A 25435-nucleotide genomic window follows, 5' to 3' on the forward strand; every position below is an offset into this window, starting at 1 on the left:
GAAATCATGGATCAAAAGTTTGTATTTTTATTCCGACATGCTTACTGTGCCCTTGTTTGCAACTGCATTTGCATTGTTAGCTCAGGTCTTCAGGCCTTCTTACGGCTTCCAGTTGCAGTAGGGGCGCACCGAAAACACCTTCAACACGGTCTCCAGGAGCACGCGTGATGCCTGTCATCTGTCGCCAGCTATAGAGACCAAGCGCCACAACAAGCGCGCACCGTCACCGCCGCGTAGAGCTGCTCAAGAGCTCCTCACCTCGAATCCTACACGGAAGAAGCACTGTGAGATTGGTGGGATTCTGGCCATTAAACAGTAAAGTAGAATGTGCCCCAAATGTTTTCGCCTTAACCCTATTAAAGGATCTTAAGTGCCTCAAGAATTTTTCTGAATCATTTTTCTGTGTCAATTATAAATAAGTTCTGGTTGCTTACATGTGAACCTGTTCAGGGAACCATTTGCCAGGGAACCATTTGCCACGGACATTTATTTGTAAATCACTCTTTACAGACTGAAATAGAAAACACCAGTCGCATGACCATGCAGGATAAGCTGCTGCAAGGCTCGGCAATACCGATCGAATGCGCTGGTTTACAATGGGACATGAATGGAAAAGCCTTTGATATGTCCAGGCAAGGAAAGCCACTGGTTTGCCAACCTTGGAAATGTCAATTGATTATTGAGGTCCGACATGGGCTATAAATTGAAAAGGCAGTAATAAGCCCATATTGGTAGTGCCGGAATGGCTGCACGATAGACCAGTCTTGTCATGAACGATGGTCCAGCACTAGAAAATGTAGTAAATTCGCCGACATCCAATGTTAGCCCGCTATTAATACCACAATTTTCCAACATTGCACCACGGTCGCTCCAATGGTCATGTGCCACTGTGTCTTGACCTGGTTGGTGTATGTGTCCACCAATCCGTGTTGTCCACCCAAAATTGTAAGGCGCCCTCCTTCCCTAAAACCTAACATAAAGAAAACTTATGAGTGCCGCCGTGGTAGCGTAGTGGTTAGGATGCTTGCCTACTGTTCTTGAGTACCCGTTTCGAACTCAACCACGGGCGGTTTAGTTACGATGCAGACAAAATGGAGAGGGGTCCGTATTGTTGTGGTTGTGGCTGTAGGAAGAAGGAAAAGAAAATGCACGGGCCTGCTACTGGCTCTTCAGCTGAGTCACTTCCGCTGCCTCGTGCGGACAGGAAAGAGAAAGAACTGATTGATATATAGGAAGGGAAAGGCAAGGTAACAAAATAGAGAAGAAAGAAAAAGAAGAGGGGAGAGAAAGACGCGCGCCGCAGCAACAGCCGTCGTCCACCACCGAAGCAGTGGCGGGTGCAATGACGGCCTACAAAAATAAACAATAGGTGGCAGGCTAGCCCTCGCCACAAGCGGCGTTGACCTACTTGTCCCGGTGGGTCAACGCCGCTTGCGGCGGGGGCTAGCCAGCCACCAAATTGTTATCTCTTGTAGGCTGTCATTGCACCCGCCACTGCTTAGGTGGTGGACGACGACTGTTGCGGCGCGCTCTTTCTCTCCCTCTTCTTTTTCTTCCCTTCTCTACTTTCTCTCGTCTGTCCGCACGAGGCAGCGGAGGTGGCTCAGCTACAGAGCCAGTAGCAGGCCCGTTATTTTCTTTTCCTTCTCCCTACAGCCACAACAACTACAACCGCCGGAATGATGCAGTGGTAAGACGCCCGACTACTGTGCCGGAGTACCCGGGTTCGATCCCGACCACAGCGGCTGCGTTTCGATGAAGGCGAAACGAAAAGGCGTCCGTGTGCTGTGCGATGTCAGAGCACCTTAAAGATCCCAAGGTGGTCGAAATTACTCCGTAGACCTCCACTACGGCTCCTCTTTCTGTACTTCCCCTTTTACTCCCACCTTCCTCCCTTAATTCGTAAGCGGTACAGGTGTCTACAGAAACAAATGTGGCAGATACTGCGCCTTTCCCTTCCTTTGAACCAATTATTATTATTATTATTATTATTGTTATTATTATTATTATTATTATTATTATTATTATTATTATTATTATTATTATTATTATTATTATTATTATTATTATTATTATTATTATTATTATTATTATTATTATTATTATTATTATTATTATTATTATTATTATGTAATCCAGTTTATTAGGAAAAATTATGGGAAAACAGCGGATTGAAAAGGCAGTGTTAGAGAGGCTATCGCTGCAGCAGTTTGACGCCATGCTTAAATACTTCTATTTTTATGTGTTCTCAAGGTGCCTATTTACCACAATTGCCGTCAACAATCCTTCATGTGCATAGGTAAAATTTTGTGCCCGCCTGGCACGTACATGACCTATGTTCCAAACACAACGGTAGCAAATTTATTTTAATTGAGTGAGTGGTATTTGAACGTCTGCCTGTGGGCTTGCTACCTATTCGCCGTCATTCGGCGGGACGAGCTGCATACGCTGCCACGTAAAACTTACCGTACGACCACTTGGCTCTTGCTTATACAGCATTGGACAATTGACGTATATCGGCGGCAAAAGAGTAAAAAATGTTCGATTGTTTTTGACTGATCACAGTATTGGCACCTAGGAGAGGTTGCAAGACCAGGCCTGTAAAGGTAAACATTTAACTGAAGAACACGACAACGAAGTCGCGTGACAGCATCCTCAAGTTTGTGAGACCACCAAGTCTCTATACGCACAGGTCTGGTTTGGCGCTACTCCCGTCTGCGCATCCTGGGGGGAACTGGAAACAATAGAACATTTATTGCTATTTTTCCGCCGTTTTACCAAGATAAGGAAACGGTATTTGAAGAAGCCATTGCAAACAGCTGGGTCTAAATTTGAGCTGCCAGATTTTATTTCTGTTTTTAACGCCATTCAAAACTTTTTAATAAAATCAAAACGTCTGCCTTGCTAATATGCTTCGAATTTTTAAATCTGTAAATACAAATCTCAGTGTTCTCCTACTGCGTGCGTTATTAATTATCCTTTTTATTTTGGTTTTTCATATTTTACTTTCCTCGTCTATTCCCTAACAATAATTTCGTTTGTTTGTGTTTTTTGTTTTGTGATGTAATTATCCATCTCAAAATCTAACCTCTCTTCAGCCCAATTCTTGGCCGATCTCCCTGTGTGGCTATGTGTCATTAAATTAGAGGAGAACAAGGGCAACAACAACTTCTCCAGGGAAATGAAGATGATAAAAATCATGCAGGGAAGTAAGCGCGGAGGTGCCAAATTTTCGAATTAAAATATAAGTACGAAAACATGCCGCCGTGACGATCGCATAGGTTGGAAGGAGGTCAAAAATCGGACTATTCAGGGCTTCTTTCGCTAAAGCATCAGCAGACTCACTCAGATGAAGGCCAATTGTTACCAGGGGCGCAAGCAATCTTAATCGAGTGGACATCAAGAGATGAGAAATTTAAATGTGCGAACTAACTGCGACTCGTCATACGCAGATAGGGAAGTGCACAAAGATGATGAGTCTGTAAGTATTAAAGCCGTTGAAAAGACCTTGGGAGGTTGCGCAAGGCAAGAACTCCGCCAAATAAATAGGGGTGAAATCTGGAAGACGGGGAGAAAAAGACCTGCCAAAGGACTAAGAGAAAAATTCCCACACTTGCCTTTTCTTCACACACCGAGGCATCGGTCGCTATTATAGCATGTAAGCGAAAGGTCATCAAGTAGCCCTGTAGTACGTCGTTTATCAAGGGTGAAGGTAGCGATTTGGCATTACGTGGATAATTGTCATCGACGGTTATATTCACAAATTATGTGACTGATCCCACCGCAACAATTTCAGACATTCGCACTTTTAGTTGACCCAGCAGATTCTACGAAATAAATTTCAGGAGACTGAAAGCGAGGCCACCTTACACCAAAGAATTCCCGAGTGAGTAAGTAAAATCAATTTTGGTGCATGTCACTCCGAATCACGTAATTTAAAGAATGCTTGCACCGTCAGAAGCCGAAACCTCGAGGTAACGGATACTCAGCGCTGTCGCGCAAAACAGAGGGTACCAGCATATGGTAACCGAAGTAAGGCACATAATTTATTGGTTACATCTGCGTGTCCTGCTAAGATTTAATAAATCAAAGGTGCGCTTCTGGTAGTGGCTTGAAGCGGGTTAACTTTTGCAGCTCTGAATAGTTCGAAAACGTACACTGGCAACTACTGTGCTTTTTAGCGCCGACGTTAGTGACTGAATATGATGAGGGGAACGCCTGGGCCCGCGCAATTCATATATTCACATTCACGTAGTTCACAAATTTACCCTAGGCCATGAAATCTTTCTATGCCCTTTGGACAGTGTTTGGCGAAATCTAAATACACGCTACCACTAAGTCTCTTCCGCTGATATCGCACTTGGTGGCACACGTCTCCGCACATGAGATTTGGATTTCCACGGCTGCGGTGTCCTGAGTGCACGAGATGTTTTTGGTGCGCCTTTCTTAAATGGTGACACCACCAGCTGTGACGTCATGGAGTTTCAAGAAATCAACACGAAATAATCTCAAGCGCACCATGCTCGGCCATCCAGACCTTGCTCAGATCAATAATTTTTGCCTGAGTGAAGATCCCGTCTGCAAGGAGATCCTGCTTGTGACATATGAGCGACTGCACATCGGCAGCTATCACATCGTGCACAACAGTGCTGACCGTCGCGTACGCAATATGTAAACGGTGGTCTTCGAGTCTCTTCATCTCGTTCCGGAGTTGCGCGTTTGGGTAGGTAGGTTAGGGCAGCATAGCGTTATTCCATTCTCCCAATTCATTTCATGCAGTTGCCTCTAAATTTTTTTGTAGGTAGGGAATGGAAATACTAGTCACAGTTAGTACATTTTTCGTTTGACGATAATTGAAGTAATCTTTACAGCAACAACGCTCGAGAATTTTGAAACTGCTTTGAGCCCCACTAGGGCATCTGTGGGTGTCCTGCAACCTTTATTGGTGGAACCGGGACACACAATGGGAGTTTAAAATGTAGTCGTTAAATGCCTTCCCTCAGTAAAGACAGTTTACTCTGCAAATTCTGAGCCGGCATGGAAGGCTGCTTAGTGTCTTCAGCGTTCTCAGTTCAAAGGCAATTTTGGTAGTATACAATATGGGTCTTCGTTCAATTTCTCAGTGCGATATCATCCCAGAGCAACACAAGCCGATATCGCTTCATTCCCCTGAAGTGTTTCCTGTATTCCCCTAATTTATTAACTCAAGGGAAAATTAAGAGAATGACATTCCAGGCAAGGTAGAAAACCAGATATAAAAAATATTACGCAAAAAAACAACGCTTGAACTACATCGGAGTGGAACAGCGGTTTACAAGAGGCAGCGAGGCACTGGAATTCACTCAGTAGAGGTATTGACCGCAGATTCGGATAATTAAAGCAAAATAACTGGAACAATAAATTCGTGGGGAGCGTTCTTGCAAGCACTCTCAACTTACCAGTACCAAACAAGATGAATTTACATTACAGCTACATGTTACCGGTATTCACCTGTGAAGCAGAAACGTGGAGCAAAAGTAGATTTTATTTATTTGTTTATTTAGAATAGTACCGGCCTTATTGCAAGACCGCAGCAGGAAAATTAAAAAGAAATAAACGACGCTCGCAAACACAATGTTTCGCTTTACTGAACGATGATGTCATGCAAGGATATAGCATGACTCTGGCTTGTGTGGCATTTATTTTCCTCCTGCTTTCTTCCTGCGTCTTGTGAGCAACAAATCATAAGTTCCCGTTGGGTGGTGCTACCCAACGTAATGACCACTTGCTCAATGCATCTCTTAAAGCAGGAAGCAGAAGTGTGCACCCGATATTATTTCCTCTTCGTTGGGTACCCTGATTAAAGGATGCAATTACGCGCATCGCTGCATGCTTCCTATTGCAGGGGACCACCTTCTTGACTACCTAGCAAAACTTTTCCCTTCAAGACAACGTACTCCCCATCCTGTCTTTCATGCTGTAAGAACTTCTGTTTCTCCCTTGCATTCGCCGCAAAGGAAAAGATAAGCTTTTGCAGATTAGAATATTGAGACGTTCACATCCTGTACTTGCTGCAAAACTAGCTGATATTAACGCGCATTCTGCAGAACTTGTCTTTAAGGAGCTGTTTTCCTGGACCATCTTAGCCTTGTCCACTAACAATTCAGTACTGACATCGTGTCATCGAAACAAAGTTTTCATTTTTGAAGCTTTTTGGCGAAAAAGAGATTTCGTGCAAGAGAGAAGCTTTGTAGGCACGAAATCAGGCAACAGTGGTAGATTTGAGTAGATTAAAATATTTATAGTGGTCTTTGTTGCTAATAAATTTTATTAATATTAGGCAAAGGTACAAACTAAGAAGCATGCCGAAATCAGTTTACGTTCAAAATTCATCTCCTGTGCTTGAGGTTCCCGAACTGTGTAGACATTTATGGACGCCCTTTGATAGTTAGACAACTGTATAGGCTCTGCACAGGTTGATGAGAGTGGTTAAAACTCCCAAATAATCAAAATGGTTTTGTATAAGTTTTCTTTGTGCTTTCATAGAAAAACAACACGGAGAGTTTTTGGAAGTACTGGTGGCAGGTGTGAAATATTCTACGTAACATGCTTTTATCAACATACCTGGAGGGATGGTGTAAGCTTCAGCCGCATAGCATAATATTGCTGCTGCAGTTTCCCGCATACGCAGAAAGCCAACAAGAAATAACACATGAGATGCCTTCTGACGACAGCATTAGCTTTCTGGATATCAGGCTTTTATTCCGTAACGCACGAATTTATTGGAAGTACGAACCACGTTCGAAGCGACCACTGGTCCCATCTGTGTCTGCTCATTCTAAACGTGTAACGAGACGTATTTAGGGGCTGTGCTTAAGAAATTCTCTTTGTAAATCTTGTCCTGAACTTATGGCTGCCAGCTTCAATGAACATATCCTTCATCTTCGAGCTGCAGGGTATCCCACATATGTCATTATCAGTGTCGCCGAAACCCTTAAGCGCTTGTGCTCAAAAGAAACTAGCAAATCACTGCCACCTACAAAAACGCGGATTGCTGTGATCCCGTACATTCATGTCCTGTCTCATCACCTGAAAAATATCAGTGAACGAGGGAACGTCAAGGTTGTTTTTTCTGCCCCCGATAAGCTGCGGAAATTGTGCAGACTGACAAGGCCCGGTGGTTCGAGAAATCCTAATTGCAAGAAGAAGCACCGAACAATGATTGTAGAATGTACGCCTTCAGTGGTTTACAGCATCCCTTTTAAATGCTGGGAAAGCTATGTAGGGCAAAGCGGTAGGTGCTTGAACGACCGTCTCCAAGAACATTGTAACAATGTGTCTGAACAGCGAGGAGAGTTTTTGCATGTACACTGCAGGAAATGTAAACAAAACAGTAGAGACGAAAATGGGAACCAAAACAATTCAGAAGAAATGTCCGTGTGCCAGCCTGCGTACAAAGAATGCTGTGTTATCTCGAAAAGCCGCTGTCAACCGATCAGAGAGATTAAGCCGAGGTGATAGATGGGTGGGGTGGGTTCTGCGTGACCAAGCCTTCTAACGCTCTTACTCGTAAGGAAATGGTATACTTATCTCACGACATGAATGTTTCGCCTACTGCGAATGTGTGATGTTGGCTTTTTTCAGCTATACATACGGTTCTGAGGCTCGAAAAAAAACTGTTGCAAGTCAGCGCTTGTGTTTTCCATGTGCCTTCATTTTACTCTGTCCTTCTTTTCGCTGTACATTGCCATCATTTATAACCAACACGCCCCAACTTCTGCGGTATTATTTACTGTACAGTGAAGAAACGATGGTTCAGAAGCTCATCGCTGGGCGCCTCACAAAGCAGGTGAGCAATTCAATGGCCCGCACGTTTTTGGGGCTACAAGACGCAATTAATCACTGAACAAAGACTGCACATCAGAATGGCCTATTTCACCTGATCGTCACATAACAGTGAGCCGCCTTTTGTGCTGGTCAAAATTACCAGACCGCATTCAGGGTTCGAAACATGGGATTTATACACCAGGCTCCGTAATGTGGACATCTCCTTAAGTTACAAATTTTAGGATTTTCTTCCGTCAAGAATACAATTCCTTTTCGCAGTCTCTATTACCGCAAGCAAGGCAACTTTGAAAGAAGCTGGCCCATCTATCTCAAATTTAATATTCACTTCACTCCTTTATTCATACAAAGCAAGAGCCCACTATTCCATGCCTTATCCGCCATTTATTGAAACATCCACGAAGAGAAGTGACTTCCTTCTTCCAATGCAGCCATGTCAGGAGCTAACTTTTTATTACCTCGATCTACTCTAAGCAATCCAGTGTCACTTATTTGAAAAAAAAAAAAATGAAACCTTGGACTGCCCTTCCTCGATTCGCGCCGTATTACATTTCGTCTGTGTCTTCTTCACACTTTTTGCTATCATCCAAAGTCCAGACACGAACTTCTAAAAACACCTCGAAGAACATCTTCCCGTTTAAACCACAGCCAGTCTATATCTCGGATTACTTCCCGCACGCTAGCAAAGAATAGCTCATTATTTTCTCATGGAATTCTCTGCCAGAAAATATAGTCACTTCCACTCAAATAACAACATTCCACGAACAGCTGAGTGACCCGTTACTCTTTCTGATTACACTTACTTCTTGTCTTACCTGCTTTTTCATTTCTCTCTTTGACTTCGTTACTGTTACCACTCCTGTATCTATTCCTGAATTGTCAATGTAATTTCTTCCTTTACTTACTTTAGTTCGCTGCTTTTTCGTTATGTTTTTTTTTTGTTTCTTTTTTCTGCATTTTCAAGGAATATTAAACATCTTCAGCTGCTTTCCCTTATGTAATACCTTTGGGCCCTTAAGGAAAAAATAAATGAAATGAAATAAAATAAGCAGGACACTAAAAATAACCTTGTTTTTCTCGACCCTAAATACAGCCATTTTAGACTATTCTGCATCCCTTAGAGAGATATCACTATATATCCCCTTACGTTGTGCAAATTTACATTTTAATCATTGGGCTTTTGCGTGGCTAACTTGCAATGTTTCTTCTCTCTGCCTCTCCAGGCGCAGCCTTTTCAAACGTAGCCTTCCCTCTAAATGCTGGATCTTTTAAAGCTCTAAAATGTGCATTAATAGTACCCAGCAAACTTGCCGGGCTTGTGATTTCTTCAGCCTATAAGAATTGAGCATGTCGTTTGACGCCCGTTCATATAGTGCATCACACACGACTTTCTATTCACTTCTCTTACCATTTTCTTTTTTCTGATCTTCAGTTGCTTGGTTACAGTAATGGCATGTCAGTATCATTCAACGGGACCCAAACTGGAAGGCTAACTAGAAAGGACCGCGTAGTGCCATAGACAGTGTAAAAGAATTAGGCGACGTCAAGGAACACAGAGGGCAGCATGGATATGAAAGCAAGTTCTAGTACCTGGGCCAATAGCGGCTGTAGGAAGTCGACTGTGGAGGGGTACACGGTACAGAAGAGAATTAACCGAATGTCGCTTAGTACGGATGCTAATAAACAAAACGTTAGCAAGTCAAAGACCGCACAGAGACAGGTGAAGAGAATGGCTATGAAATGTAAATATTCCGCGGCTAATTGGAGAAACACGGCTAAGGCTATCTCTGGCCTGAGGTTAACGCAACCTGGCTGATAACAATAGTGGTTTGACAGCATAAAACGCTTAATGACTGCCTGTGCCACCACACACATATCCAAAGCAATCTGCATCCTAGGAGGCAAGCTTCGTCTAGAAGAAGATTCATTCCAGTCACGGAGGTGAGTTCGAGGTCACGGCGGGCGGTTTGAAGTTTTGCCGGACACTAGAATGCCTAGGCAGAAAACAAAAATTGGTTTGGTTTGGTTTTGGTTTGTGGGGTTTAACGTCCCAAAGCGACTCAGGCTATGAGAGACGCCGTAGTGGAGGACTCCGGAAATTTCGACCACCTGGGGTTCTTTAACGTGCACTGACATCGCACAGCACGCGGGCGCCTTGCTTTTCGCCTCTATTGAAAAGCTGCCGATGGAGGCAAAAAGCAAGGCGCCCGTGTGCTGTGCGATGTCAGTGCACGTTAAAGAACACCAGGTGGTCGAAATTTTCGGAGTTCCCCACTACCGCGTCTTTCATAGCCTGAGTCGCTTTGGGACGTTAAGCCCCACAAACCAACTCCAAACCAAACCAGACCGCTTTTTGTTCTCTGCCTAGGCATTCTAGTGTCCGGCAAGGCTTCAAACCACCCGCCATGGTCTCGAATTCACCTCCGTGACAGGAAAGAGTCTTTTTCTGAACGAAGCTTGCCTCCTAAGAAGCACATCGCTTTGGATATGTGTGTGGTGGCACAGGCAGGCTATAAGCGTTTTATGCTGTCTTCGTACGGATGCTAATAATGGAAAATATGAGCAGGTCAAAGACAGCAAAGAGACGGGTGAAGAGAATGTCCACTGGGCGAACAATTGTGGCCTGAGGGGTACGTAACTGGGCTAATAACGATGATGGCTCCACTTTTTCCTCCCTAGGCAGGACTTGCAAAGCACCCGTCATTCTGTGAATAAATAAACCTACCACTGAGTTAGGGTGTCTAGACAGTTTCGATGCCCTGAAATCAATCCTTCTGTGGACGAAGCGCGTCACCTAGGAAGCAGAACGGGCGGTACTCTTTCCGATCGTTCGGATGCCTGTCAATGGATGGCGCAAGCTGTGATTTGATCAACGTTACTAGAACTGGTTTTGATGGCTAGAAAACTATTAATAACGACCAATAACCCTACGTAAGGACCAGCTTGAGTTGCATGTTTTCCCAGCCACTGGATGTCCTAACTCTACAGAGGCTTGCACGGTCGGGGTCGTCAACCTCAGCTCCATGAATTTCTCGATTGCCGCATATCACACGCAGCGCCAGTCCACAATTCGCTCCCACAGTATTCACTACGACTATATTCTATGCACTACACTGCTACTACCATCAATACAACTTTCCACCGCATTTAGACCAACTTTCCCTCTCTGGAATAAAACTTTCACAGACTGCGTGCGCTACCTACTTACCGTAACCAAAACGTTCGACAAGAGCATCTTCTAGTTCTGCTCCCTGTGTGGCAGCACTTTCCAGAGCTCTTGCATTTTTGCAAGGGAAGGGAAGCGCGCGACAGAATCGTCCAGGCTAATACGAAAAAGCTTCCTTCCACCTGATGGCCGAAACGATTCTTTGAAGACGAAGAATCTCGCTTCGTCCTTCACGCTCCCGCCATGCCTTGACCGTTGCAACTCCCGAGCGTAAATATATGGGTTTGGTTTGCATGTAAGTCCAGTGGCTAGAATAATGAAATTAAAGACGCAGTATCTTCTCACACTTCTCGGCGGACACCTTAACCAGAATCTAGGTGGTGGTGCCTGAACCTCGCCGTAAGGGTAAGAAGGAAGGTGAGAGTCAATCAAGTAAAATGAAAAATTAAACATGGCTTAGCTCAGCTATGCCTGGATATACGTAGCGAAAAGCACTGACTACCTCGGAATTAGAAGTTAATTTCTCCAGACTTCTGCGCCGTTCGTCAGCAGCTAAACTATCCTTGGCTTCCATGTCGAGCGCGTCTAAGTTCACCGGCGTTCTATAATTCGTTTACAGGAAAGGAAAGGCGCAGCATCTTTCACTCGCGGAAGGCAAGAAGCTTCCCTCTTGGTCCTTGTTGCAGGACCTTGTCCCCGATATTACTCCTCTGATTCCTTCCGGCCTCTCTCGTCCAGTTCTAACTCACAAAGCGCGAGCCGGTGCAGCGCACACACCGGACATCCTGGGTCAATAGCGCTGAACCAAGATAAGCTGCCCCAACAGCCCTGCTGACTCCGTTGACCTGCTTCACTTGATCTGGACCTGTCCTGGCACGGCTCGCCTACGCGCCCGCTACACATCTGCTCGCCACATTCAGAGTTACGAAGTCTGGACAGCCCCCAATACTAACGCCAAGCGCAAGCTTAGTGCCCTGCTAGATTTCATGTCGGAGTCTGGCGCCCTCAACCTCACCTAACCCACCCCCTTCACCTTCAGGCCTCAGGTCATCCTCATAAATAAAGGTTTTTGAATGAATGAATCATAGCTGACGGCATAAGGATGACGTCACACTCTTGACGTCACCCTATTAAGTTACAACTATTTCAGTCTTTAAGAATCGGGTTAAGTGGAGAAATATGGTAGAGGCCTTCGCCCTGCAGTGGGTATAGTCAGGCTGACGATGATGATGATGATGATTTTAGTCTTTGGTACTTTCAAATTGCTCGCCATTCGCAGCATCTGTCACACGCGGAGTCCCACTATCATCCTCACGGTACACAAGCGCAATTATGAGCAGCGCTTCACGACCCGCGGCGTGGAGGGTAAAGTTCTCGGCTGCGGATCCAAGAAATGAAGGTTCGGTTCCCGGATAGCTACTAATTTTTTTTTGTGTGAGAAGAGGAGCATTTGGTTGGTTGGTTGGTTGTACAACTTTTATTTCCATCGGAAACGGGGAGTCGTGCGTCCGCGGATTAGAGGCTGGCAGGTAGCCCTTGGCTTCTTGCGGCCTCTTCCGCCAGATGGACGGTGCGGTGCTGGATCGCAGGGTCCGCGCTTCGCAGCAGGGTATCCCAGGCTTCTCTACTTGTAATATTTTGCCCTATCCCTGGAGATTGTGGGCACTCCCAAATTATGTGGTCGAGGGTCCCTCTCGCCCCACAGTGTTTGCAGAGATCATTGTCCCTAAAGTCTGGTAGCGCGTGAAACGCCCAGACCGGGTTCATGAACGTATTAGTTTGTAGCCGCCTCCACGCGACAGCTTCTCTATTATTTAGCCTAACATCTGGCGGGGGTACCAGTCTACGTCCCAATTTATAATGGTCGATGATTTCCCCATAATTTTGCAGACGCTCGTCGTATGCCCAGTGTTCGGGGGGCTCGACGGCTACCCGGAAGTAGAGAGCTCGGGCTAGCTCGTGAGCCGCCTCGTTACCAGGGACGGCAGCGTGAGCGGGTGTCCAAATTAACTGAATTTTCCTATTTATTGTTCTTTGGGTGAGGATTTTGGCCGCCTCCGGCGATATCCTCCCCTTCCCAAAATTTTGAATGGCAGTTTTGTTGTCGCTAATTATGAACTTGGCTTCTGTTCCTACGCAAGCTAGCGCTATCGCAACTTCCTCCGCAGTCTCTATGTTGCGGCCTCTGATGGCTGCCGCGGATACCGGTGCCCCTCGGCCATCGACTACCGAAGCTACCGCCGCACCTGTTCTGCCACTTGCCGCATCAACATAGACTACTTCCTTTGTTCCCATGTTCTTGAACCGTCGCTCTAGAGCTTCAGCTCGTTTGGTCCTTCTTTCGGCATTAAATTCTGGATGCATATTCCTAGGGAAGGGGGGGACTACCAAGGCATTCCTGATTTCACTATTAATTGTGACTTTTTTTTGAACTCCCCTGTCTGGGTTGAGGCTTACTTTTGCAAGGATTACCCTGCCCGTCTCTGTCGTGCTTAGTCTCTCTAATTGGGAGACTCGCACTGCCTCCGCCAATTCTGCCCACGTGTTATGCACCCCGAGTTCGAGCAGTCGTTCGCTCGAGGTACCCATGGGCAGTCCTAGCGCCTTCTTAACGCATCTTCGAATCAGGCAGTCTAACTTCTCTTTTTCGCCGGCCTTGATGTCCAGGTAGGGCGGGGCGTAACTGATTCTGCTTATTACGTATGCCTGGATTAGTTTTAGTAAATTTCTCTCCTTGAGGCCTCTTCCTTTAGTGGCGACCCTCCTCAAGAGCCCGAGGGTTTGCATCGCGTAACTTTCTAATTTTTTCAGGACCTCTCCGTTGTGACCGTGGGATTGAATGACCATCCCCAAAATCCTGATCTTATCTACTTTTGGCACCGGTTTGCCCTCCACCTGAATATGAAACTCCCCGCTATTCTTGCAGCGGAGGTACTTTGGGTTATAAACGAACAACTCAGATTTATGCGGGGAGCACGAAAGTCCCCTTTTAGCCGCGTAATCGACAATGATGTCGGTCGCTGCTTGCAGGCGTTCCTCCGTACTCGCATCGCTCCCCTGGTTAATCCAGAGGTTATTATCGTCCGCATACATGCTAAAATTTAGCCCCTTGATTTGGTTAAGTTTACCCGGGAGGCCTCTCATTGCCACGTTGAATAGAAAAGGCGATAGCACTGAGCCCTGCGGTGTGCCTTTGCTTCCTAACTCTATCGTAGGAGATTCTAAATTTTGAAATATCATGCAGGCTTTTCTGCCCGATAAGAAGTCTTTTATGTAGTTGTACGTTCTCTCCCCTACTCCGAGCACTTCGAGCCCTTCGAGAATAGCCTCGTGCGTGACATTGTCGAAGGCCTTGGTGAGGTCTAGGCCCAGGATCACTTTGGCGTCTCTCGATCGCGAGTCTATGATATCATGCTTTAGTCGGAGCATTACGTCCTGCGTGCACAAGTGTGGTCGGAAACCGACCATTTCATGCGGCCACAGGTTGTTTTGCTCCATGAAGCACGTTAATCTCGTCTGTATTACGTGCTCCAGCAACTTCCCTACGCATGAGGTTAGGGAAATTGGTCTCAAATTTTCCAATTGCGGGGGTTTTCCCGGTTTGGGTATTAGTATTATGTTTGCCGTTTTCCACTGATCTGGCAACTGGCTCGTTTCCCAAACTTTTCCAATGAATTCCGTTAGTAGACTAATAGAGTCATCGTCTAGATTCCTTAGCATTTTATTGGTGATCCCATCGGGGCCCGGGGCTGATTTAGTTTTTAGTCTTACAATTTCCGCCCTTACCTCTGCCTCCGTGATGGGGGCGTCAAGAGCCTCATTGGGCGTGCCACCGTAGCTCGGGAGTGGGGAACCCTGGTTGTCTGCAACGTACGTTTTTACTAACTTATTCATAAACGCCGCATCGTCACCTTCAAAGGTGTGCCTGACTTTTGCCAATCTTATTCCCAATTGAGTTTTTGAATTTGTTGGGTCCAGCAGATGCCGGAGCATGCCCCACGTTTTGGAGAGATTCATGCCTCCCTCCATTTCGTCGCATCTGCTGAGCCAGTTTTGTTCGCACAATTTGATCGCGTAGCTTTCAATTTCCTTGTTATGCCTCGCGATTCGTCTTCTAAGATTCTTGTTCCACTTTTGTTTCTTCAGCCTGCGTTCCATGCTTTGTTTAGCGTCCCACATGTGGAGCAGTCGGCTATCTGCTATACCAGGAGCGTCGTCTCCTATCAGCGTCTTTGTCGCCTTGGTCTTGGCTCTGACGTCACGGCATATGGCACACGGCATATGGCATACGCGAAGCGCGGCTCTGACCCTGGTAGTGAAGCTTTTCGCTTGAAACACCTGCGCCTCTCCTAGTGACGTCACTCGGCTAGTTCGCGCATGCGCAGCTGTGGCTTTTGCTGACGACGATGCTACGCTCACCCCGGTGTTGACTAGCCTAGAGAAGCTTTTCCTTTCAAAAGAGGTACCTTAGTTGAGGGCTGCGGAATAATTTCGACCACCTGGGAATCTTTAACGTCCACACTGACGCTTTTGCATTTCGCCTGCATCGAAACGCAGCCGCTGCAGTCTATTCAGTGGTTTGTGTTTCATAAGAGCTCTGTTGGCCGCGTTTCTGCAAGTGCCATCGCCTGGTTTGAGGCGCATGTCACTTTTTTAGATTGACTCCCCTGATTGGGCTGGGACAGGTAGGTCACCGCCGCTTGCGGCGGGGACTAGCCTGCCGCCGAATTTTTATCTGTTGTAGGCCGTCATTGCACCCGTCCCCCGCTTGTTGTTGTTGTGGCTGTAGGAAGAAGGAAAAGAAAATGCACGGGCCTGCTACTGGCTCTGTCGGTGAGCCACCTCCGCTGCCTCGTGCAGGCAGAAAAGAACATAGAGAAGAAAGAAAAGGAAGAGGTAAAGAAAGACGCGCGCCACAACAACAGCCGTCGTCCACCACCAGCGGTGGCGTGTACAATGACGGCCTACAACAGATAAAAATTCGGTACCAGGCTAGTCCCCGCCGCAAGCGGCGGTGACCCACCTGTACCAGCCCCATGGCCCCCGCTTCGGTGGTGGACGACAGCTGTTGTTGTGGCGCGCGTCTTTCTCTCCCTCTTCTTTTTTCTTTCTTCTCTATTTTCTCTTCTGTCCGCACGAGGCAGCATAGGTGGCTGAGCGACAGAGCCAGTAGAGAGATTTAGCTTACCGTGATTCGCGATCCGCCACCGTGACCCGCTACCGTGCGTGAGCGGGGCGCACAAGCTAATTGGTTACGACGCGGCAGGTCTATGTGCTGACATCAAGTATGTGGCGCCATCTATCGGCGTCAAGGGGTGTGGGCATGCGCAGTGGAACGCGCGGTGGCGGATCACGGTAGCGGATCGTGGATCACAGTAAGCTAAAACTCTCTAGTAGCAGATCCGTGCATTTTAACGCGATAGCGTTAAGGGCCGCGTGTCGCAGAAAAGTCGGTGCCGTCGTCGGCGGCCGCCGTCCCGCGTCGTCCGGCGTTGGCCGTGAGGGAAAAATCCCGGAAGCATTAATAAATAAAAACGAGTAGAAAAAATTGCCGACCTGAGGAATAGAAGGAATCGAATGAGGTGCGAGACGAGCACGCTAACCACTCAGCCACGCCAGCTAGATGGAATGAAATGGATAAAAGCGCGTCCATTGATTGCGGTGTTGTCTCAGAAATGTCCCTTAGAGAAGTGTATTGTGCCGTAAAATAATTATTATGAGCATGTAAATTACAGAATTACTGAACACGCAGTTAAGCGAGTGGCAAATTAGTTTTCCGCTGTACTTCCTCTTCGCCTGGTGTGCATCATGCGTGTGGCGCACAGAATAAGATAGACAGGGCATGGCCTCCGAGATCTTCATCGCGCGATAACGCTATCGCGTTCCATTCTTAAAGGCGAAGCTTAAGCGTCCTCTAAATTTTCTTTTCCTTCTTCGTACAGCCACAACCACAATAATTTGAAAGTACCAAAGACAAAAATGGGTAAGCAAAAAGTGAAGTAATGTGAGGGAGAAGATGTGATGTCACACAACCGAAAGTAGAGCCGAAAAAGGACATAGGAAGGGATCGGCGGGAAATTTGAAAGTACCAAAGACTAAAATTGACAAACAAGAAGTGAAATAAGCAACTAGAAACAACCGAAAGCAACCACCAGCAGCATCTATGCTTTCGCAATAATCTAATGCAGATTCTGTAGTGATCTTTAATTTTTCCTTCTTCCTTCAGCCGGTGGCGGTCTACGTCACTCCTGACTGTATTTGGGCACCTTAACCACTGCAACACCGCGGAGGACAGGCGTTTTTTCCGCCTTCGTTCCTTTCAACATCACTCAGTATCAGCGTGATCTAGCCACTGACCTTCAAGGAGCCACGCGCAGTACAAATTGTGGCAGTAGATATTGTGGCCTTCCTTCCCCAAAACATCTGAACACCTGAAGTGAAGCCCAGCCGCCGTGGCGCAGTTGACTTTTTTAAATGCAACTTTCTCACTGATTTGACTCAAATCCACGAAGACTGAAATACTCTCTCTGTAAGATTGTAGAAACGTTTTATGCTATTTACCACCTCCTAAGAGCAATTTTTTTAAATATTGCTGACTTTCTCGAAGAATGTCTTCAATGGTTCACCGATAACAACCTGAAATTAGTTTCAGGTGGTGACGTCAACATAAATTTTCATTCATATTCTGATAAATTATAGGTTCATTTTATATTGCAAAGCAATCACTGTTAATTTCAGAAATGAACCCAAACGATGGCAAGCAGCGACGGAAGTCGATGTCTTGTTTACCAAATCTCGAGCCGATTGTGTTAATTTAAAGTAACTAATATCCATATAAATAACCATCCTCCTAAACCCTGACTGCTCATTGGAGGGTCAAATTCTAAAGTTAAAGCTCAGCTATTTTGGTCATCTGATGAGAAGAGAGGAGTCGCTGGAGAAAGATTTGATGTTGGGAAAGATTGAGGGTCGCCGGAGGAGGGGTAGGCAGCGAACGCGATGGTTAGATGGCATCCTCGAGGCGCTGCAGATGAAGTTATGTGATGTTAGGAAGATAGTGAGAGACCGGAAAGCCTGGCGTGATATGGTCCATAGGGTCACGAAGAGTCGGACACGACTGAGAGACTGAACTGAACTGAACCATCCTCCAATGTACCTATAAATATTTAGTGTAAAAATAAAAAAAAAATAACGCATATTTCCTACGACAAAATATCCGCGCATTAATTATGATACTCTATTTGTTTTCGGGCAGCAATGGCATATGTTGACTGGAACGTTGTGTTCGACAAAAGCTATCCAGAGGATGTTGACAATAATTTTATTACTTTATTCAAATCCATATATGAACAAAGCTTTGTAACTTTCGGTAAGCCTCGCAAAGGTTGAAAATCGTGTATAATCGCAGAATGTATCAACACCTACGCAACCGCATTATCCAAATCAGGACACCGGATGGTCTTTTATGTATTTAAACATGCCGGAAGCAAGTTAAGCCTTACCTTCGTGGGCTGAAACAAGAGTACATGAAAAACCTCTACAACAAAAGTTTATTAAAAATGATCGGACATTGTGTGGCAAAACAACAACCGAATATTACATCGCGATACAGCCGCTAATGATGTAGAAATTTTACGTATCAAGCCAGTAAGTGGAAAAAGGGTAACAGATTACTTCAAAGATATCTTTGTGTGTCACGAGGCTGGGAAAAACATCTTTATGAAGATGAGAACAGCAGGATATTTCTGGTGCTAATGAAATCGAAAATTGGCCGTGGTTTAGCTCTGGTTAAACTGGGTTGAATTGCGTTAGCAATACCTCCAAGGCATCGCTTATGGTTCAGCATGTAGTGTACCTCATGGTGTGGCTTGAGATGTTCAACTATGGGTAAAGAGATGGCACACAAATGAACGACTAGTCTTCATTGAACGACGTCGTGTCCGTGTCCGTGGTCCCCTGGCAGGAGCTGCCAACTTGAGTCTCTCGTTTCATATGGGACGGTTATGTCAGAATCAGCCTGCCAGGACCCCGGCATTCACGTTACCTCTATAGGCCACACGTTCTTCATACGGCTTGGTTAAAGCCGTATTCGGCTGCGGCTCAAGGTCAAACGTGGCCCTTCCCGGCACTACGCGACGGGCTGAAACCTGGCACAGTATTGCTAACGCAATAAAAACTTTCTCCTGCCTTTGCGCAGCAGCAAGTCACTTGAAATTCATGACATCAACATCTCTGCAGGAAAATGTGTATCTGATGTAACTATATCTAGCGTTAGAAAATATTTTTAATTGTTACATTTTTCCAATCGTTCTTTCGATGCCTTTTGTGGCGGCACTGGTTGCCCTGGGCAAACCCACTCCCCGGATAACACAAATGTTAATGATTACATCTCCAGTACAAGATGCAATTCCGCTACTTTACGAAACAGTCCAAACTGTAGTATGTTGTGTAATTCTTGGGACACAGAGTATTATTACGAGCGCATAAAGCCGCATTTATCACATATACCTCATGCACCTCCGATTCATTGATCCTGCTCTTGAGCATATGTTATATGACGGCTTACAGAATTTTTATAAGACGACCAACAGAAACGCGACAATTGTAAGGATCATCAAGGCTAAGGAATGGAGGACTACCGGCTCTTTACAACAAAACAATTTTGTGCAAATGTGCGCTCCATTTGCTAGTACAGCGCCAAACGTTGTGAGGTTAGTGCGGCGGTGGACGACCACCGCACGTGATGTGATTGCGCAGATCTATTTGATCATACCCGCAACACAACTTCCTGGAATGTACATGGCTCAAAATCTGTTTCTGTGATAGTCCATAAACGTGAAGGTAAGCTTAAAGTCACTCCATTGGCGGCATTGAAACACTGTCTTCGGCTTCGCCCAACGCCTGGTAATCGCAGGAAGGGAAACGTAGCAGGAAGCTTCCGATAGGCAGCTGACGGCACTGATGATGGATACCGGCTTCACCTATCCACCTGAGGCACGTCTTAGGACACGCCCAAATTTGGACTCACGGTTTCGTGAGCGACGCGATCAAAAGCTCCGATGTGAAAATTGAGTGTACTGGAGGAGGCCTTCCGGCAGGCAACTTTATTTGCTCGATGATAATAATGACCAAAATAAAAGGTTATGAATGCATGTTTATTCTTGTACGAAATACATCATTTCTCTACACAAGAACCTTCGCAGCATGTAATGCTGTCTAAAGGCTCCAGAACGTTGACCAGATGACAGGATAGCCGCAAATTAATGCATTGGATTTGGGGTTACCCATTAGCTCATTCGGTGCGTGGCTTTACTAAACCGCAAGATGTCTTTCATGCAGGTTCGTGCGGTTCACTATTTGCCGGGTGCTGTGTTCTCTGACGTGTCTGTTCAGAAGTCATCGAAGAGTGCCAGCTCTTTGGGCGTCAGGCCGTGCTCGCTTGGCACCACTTTGCTCTCAGGACAGCGGTCGAAGTAGCGGGTGTCTCCCTCGTGGGCCACCCGTGGTACGATAGGAGGCTGCGGAGAATCGAGCAGGAACAGGAGGAGAAGGAGGAGGAGGAGGGAGAATGATACGGCAAGAGCACATTTTGTCGAAGCACTTTTTCAGCGTGCACTTCGGGTAAACACACTCGTGCAGTACGTGGTCCGCGGGCTTTAAAAGCGAGCTTCGCCACATACATCGAACATTGCAGTCTCTATCTGTTTATATCGATCCCCTTACCAAATAATTTATCGTGCATGATACGGTAAATGTTTTTTGTGCTAAATTGTTCTGCACTGCAAAAACAAATGCTTATTTAGTACAACAGTGTGTACTTTCTGAAATAGCACTGAACAAGGACAGAGGGTAATCCTCAGCTAGCAAGCCGAGCCAACGTTTCGATAAGTGAACTTGTTTTGGGCCTTTCTCAAAAATGCTGGACCTGACGAAGAGAAGACAAGTTCACATGTCGAAACGTTGACTCAGCTTGCGAACTCCTCTACGCTTGTTCAGTGCTCCTTCATACTGTACCCAGCCATCTTATTTCTCTCATTTTACAGTGTATACTGTCTGGAATTCATGTGCGCGGTAAGTATATCTTTGGAATCAATAATTTATTGACTTTAATTGCAAATGTTCAAGAATGTAACATTCTTTATTTCTTGCAGAAATCCGATAGGTAGAGGAAACATTTTTTTTATTGTGACTAGAAACAGCGCTTCGATAAAAAATATTAGGAAAGCACTGAGACTTAGTTTGTCTTGTCACAACATCATCTGTGCAATAATCATTCATACTAAATTGTAATATAGGTATTTACTCCTGTATCAGATATGATACACCCGACAGTTAGGGGTAATTTTTGCTCCTTTGTTGCGTTCCATAATTTCGAGTTGGTTTGTGGGGTTTAACGTCCCAAAGTAGCTCAAGTTATGAGAGACACAATATTGGAGGGTTCCAAAAATTTCGACCACCTGGGGTTCTTTACCGCGCACTGACATCGCACAGCCCGGGCGCCTTGCTTTTCGCCCCCATCTGAAAGCGGCCGCCGAGACAGGGATTCGATCCCGCATCCTTGGGAACAGTAGCCGAGCGCCGTAACCTCTGCGCCACCACGGCGGGACTTCCATAATTTCATTAGCAGAAAATAATTCATAGCACTCGAATGATTTTACATAATTTTTGCAAGTTCAGGTCTATTCTCCTTCCTTATTAGTTACTGATTCTAAGCAGTGGTACTACATTGTATGGCAGACTCACAAGTGAGCTCCTGCGCTGATTCGAGAGCCTTTGGTGGCGATAGTGAAAGTGTACTAGAGTTCACTACACAGCGCACTGACCGCCAAGGAAAAAGAAGAAAAACTTTAGTTAGTAGGAGGAAGAAACGAGCGCCACATTAAAACCCTCGCGAAGCAAAAAACAAAAAATATAGACGATAAGCTAATAAAGAAGAAAGATGGAAGCGAATTACATGTACCAGCCTATTACAAGATCAAAATGAGAGGGACAAAAGGTGGAAGAAGATAGGCTGCACAAAATAACTAAAAATAAGAGCGCCCCTCAAGGCAAACACCACTGTGGCACCTCATATGGTGCCATTGCGACCTTTTGAAGACTACTTAGCCGGACTATTCACCCTTTTGAAAACAGTAAAACGAATGCTCTGTCTGCCGCCTTTCAGTACTCGGGAAATATAGTTTGGCTTGGACGAGCAATGGTAGGTAGTTTCAAGGCACTCAGCTAGTTTCAAGGTCTTGCTTTGAGAAAGCGTTGCAGGGAATACCATAGTTGTAGATGCATGGGCTCGAAATGATATTCATAATTTCTTTAGATCCGGCATGTCTGGATCTCTAAATTGCCGTTTGGTAATTCATAACGTAGTTCTCGTTCAGTTAGAGTCGTTAATGAGCATACAATCTTATATTTTTACAACAATGCCCCTAACTGCGTGGTGTACCATATATGATACACGAAAATATTCCGTAAAATTGTCGAAACCGCAGATTTTTTTCTCAAAACGAAGGTTTAGACAGGCATTTTCGTCATGAATGGAGCACGCTGTAAGTTTTTCGGCAGAAAAAGAAAAGTCATGCAGTAAGGGGATATAGTCGCAGGCAGCTGCTGAAAGCAGAATGAGCCGCATCCCTTTGCTCCAAATTATACGCTCATGCACAGGATGCCACGAACAAAGACAACGCTACCGCTTGCCCGGAATAACGTTGATTGTCTTTCCTGGAACGCTCTACAGCTTTGAGCGAAATTGTATTGGAGGACTGCTTGATTGTTAATGCAAGTTTCTGGAACAGAGACGTTCGACATTCACCTGTCGAGTTTGGGCTTCGAAAATTTATTTTAGGGCGAAAACCTTTTTTGCTTCACGAGTGGCGCTATCAGAGCGTGCCACCGCAAGCTGCGGACCGGATGTGTGCACAGAGCGTGTCCAAGTTCTGCTGTCAATCATTAATAATGAAAAAAAAAAAAAAATTGGTCACGACAGTACTCCAGCCACCATCCTTCCGTGTCTAAGTCTAGCACGCTAACCACTTGTCTATGCCGACTACATGCGAACGTGTCCATAATTCTCCCTATCTAGCGTATAAACACTGGAGGGCCTCGAGGGAAAGGGATAAGACTCCTAATCAAAGTTAAATACATACGTAGGCAAAAATAAAAATATGCACAAGCAAAAACATAAATACTAAAATAAAATAAAAATGGTAAAATAAAAATTACAAATAAAAACAAACTAAACCTAAAGACGCAGAAAATGAGGAAAAGTATTGAAACATTGATAAAAATAAAGTAAAACTTAACTTACGCACGTCGGAAAAGCAACTAAACACAGAAGGCGCTCATAACGGTACTAGAGCCGGAACTCACAATGGTTTCGCAATTCAGCACGTAAGGAGACTAAAGCGCGCCCCTATAATTTTTTTTTCCTATAATGTTGCGAAATTCTGTCCCATGCAAGATACCAATCTTACCGGTAAGATGAAACAGAGCGTGCTATAAGTAACGCAATATGGCTAAAACGAGGAAGCACAAAAGTGATTGTAGGCTTTTTATTGTTAGCATCACCACCGCACATTTCTAACTATATTGCTTCGCATTATTAAATCTTAAGAAAATTTTAACAGGAGAAGTGTAATCAGTATAGCGGCAGAAACTTCCGCAACCCGCCCCTTCTTCTTGGTTTGTCTGAATAGCTCTTCATTCTAGACCTTGCTTTACGCAAGCACGCCCTGCTGCTCGAAACCGTAAAATATGAATCTCTTCAGCGGAAGTGCGCATTTGTCGTTTGGTTTCAAACGATGCTGCTCTATTCAACTCCGATATTACTTCCAGTGACGCATAAATACTCGGCACACCCTCCCCACATCTTCAAAGCAGCATACCAGATTCATTCCGTTTTCCTTCCAGTTTTCCGCTTAACTGGAATTTAAAATAATAATAATAATTGGTTCACAGGAAGGGAAAGGCGCAGTATCTGTCACACTTGTAGCTGCGGACACCTGAACCGCGCCAGCTGGAATTTCTATAATTTGTATTTTGTCGCCTAAAAGTGCATACACAGCCTTTCTCCTTTCCTTATTGGGGATGGATGGGAAGGCGGATATTCTCGGCATCCCTCTTGAGTAGAGAGGTGTTGGAAGGTGCTGACTTGAATGTTGAATTAAGCGACAACCTTATCGAGCTCCTCCTTTTTTCAGCGTTCAGTCCTAACCGAGGTAATTCCCATCCTTAGCTGTCGTCTTGTGGTTTGAACTATCCCCTTTTAACTTTAGAGCTGCTTCGTGCAAATTTTCTATTGTACTTTCGCGCCACCAGTGCTTCAATCAGTTCTTTTTCGCACCTGCTGCTAGAGCGGTTATTTTTTCCTTCGCACTCTTTAAATCACGCAGGTCCGGGTGGCTGACTGCGATCTCCTTAATATCACGATATGCGCATGGTTCAGCGTACCAAACCTCGTCCAGCATTTTCTCTGCACAGCTCCGGTACGCCACTAGTATGTAGCATTCCCGCACACACCGCAGTACTTATTGCCTCGCTTTAAGAGAACCAGATCTGGCTTCAAGTGAATACACTGCCTGTTGAACGATATGCATACATGTTTTGCTTTTGTTTTTGTTTTTCTCCGTAGTTCCATCCTTTTATTCTTTGTATGTGGATGCACGTTCCCACACATTTCATTGGCATTCCTTTTATTAATTGTGCGGCAGCTAGTTCAGCCTTGACCAGAATGGTTTTGTTTTGTTTTTTTTTCATTTTAACGCTTAATCGTATTATCTTTTTATTTTACTCTATGTTCCGAGCCCTATTATTTTCATGACTTGTGCAATTTTTCAACTCTCCATTTCCGCCACCACCACTGTAGTCTTCAATGTCTTGCACTTCTCTACTGCTCAGGTGCTATTTTTGCTTTCGCTATCTCTGAAGCCACGTTTTGGAAGGCGGATCATGTACTCTTTGATAGCTGTATATATGTTTGTACAGCACACCAGAACATTCCGAATTATTTCTGCGCTGCTTTCGAAGGCTACACAAGTATCATAATCCGACTATTCACACTTTCATCTGCACGGCTGGATGGATGGATGGAAGTTACTTGACCTATGGCTTCACTCTGAATTTATCTGATGAGTCAGCGTAGTGAGGCTTCTCAGATGGTTGCTAAAGCGTCCGTTTAAAACTGGTAGTGACTGCCGCCGCCATGCTCAACCTTTCTTTTTATATATCTTTAAGCCATCCTTCAACTTTAAAGTCTCCAGTTACAGACAGGCTATATTTTTAAACGTCATATTTAATTCTGACATAATCTTTGCGTCCTCGCCCTGCTATATAACTATAAAGTCTTCCTAAAGTTTCTTGCCAACTTCTACTACAGAACAGTGCTTAATGTCTGGCTTCATCGGAGGGGGGTCTTTAGTGATTCGAGCACAGGTGGAAAATGAAATAGAGGTA

General features: G+C 45.2%; 1 protein-coding gene across 1 annotated transcript in view; it reads right to left on the bottom strand.

Moving 5' to 3' along the window:
• Nucleotides 1-20270: 20270 nt before the first annotated feature.
• The window catches only part of Pka-C3 (Protein kinase, cAMP-dependent, catalytic subunit 3), a 165366-nt gene continuing 160201 nt past the window's right edge, over nt 20271-25435 (bottom strand). Inside the window, exon 8 of the mRNA XM_084594419.1 lies at nt 20271-20508. Coding sequence (XP_084450545.1) covers nt 20380-20508 — 129 coding nt within the window. The 3' untranslated portion in view covers nt 20271-20379. The remainder of the gene's footprint in view (nt 20509-25435) is intronic.

This window comes from Amblyomma maculatum, chromosome 2, assembly GCF_055883805.1.
Source record: "Amblyomma maculatum isolate TAMU_Amacu chromosome 2, ASM5588380v1, whole genome shotgun sequence".
In the NCBI taxonomy this organism is placed as follows: domain Eukaryota; kingdom Metazoa; phylum Arthropoda; class Arachnida; order Ixodida; family Ixodidae; genus Amblyomma; species Amblyomma maculatum.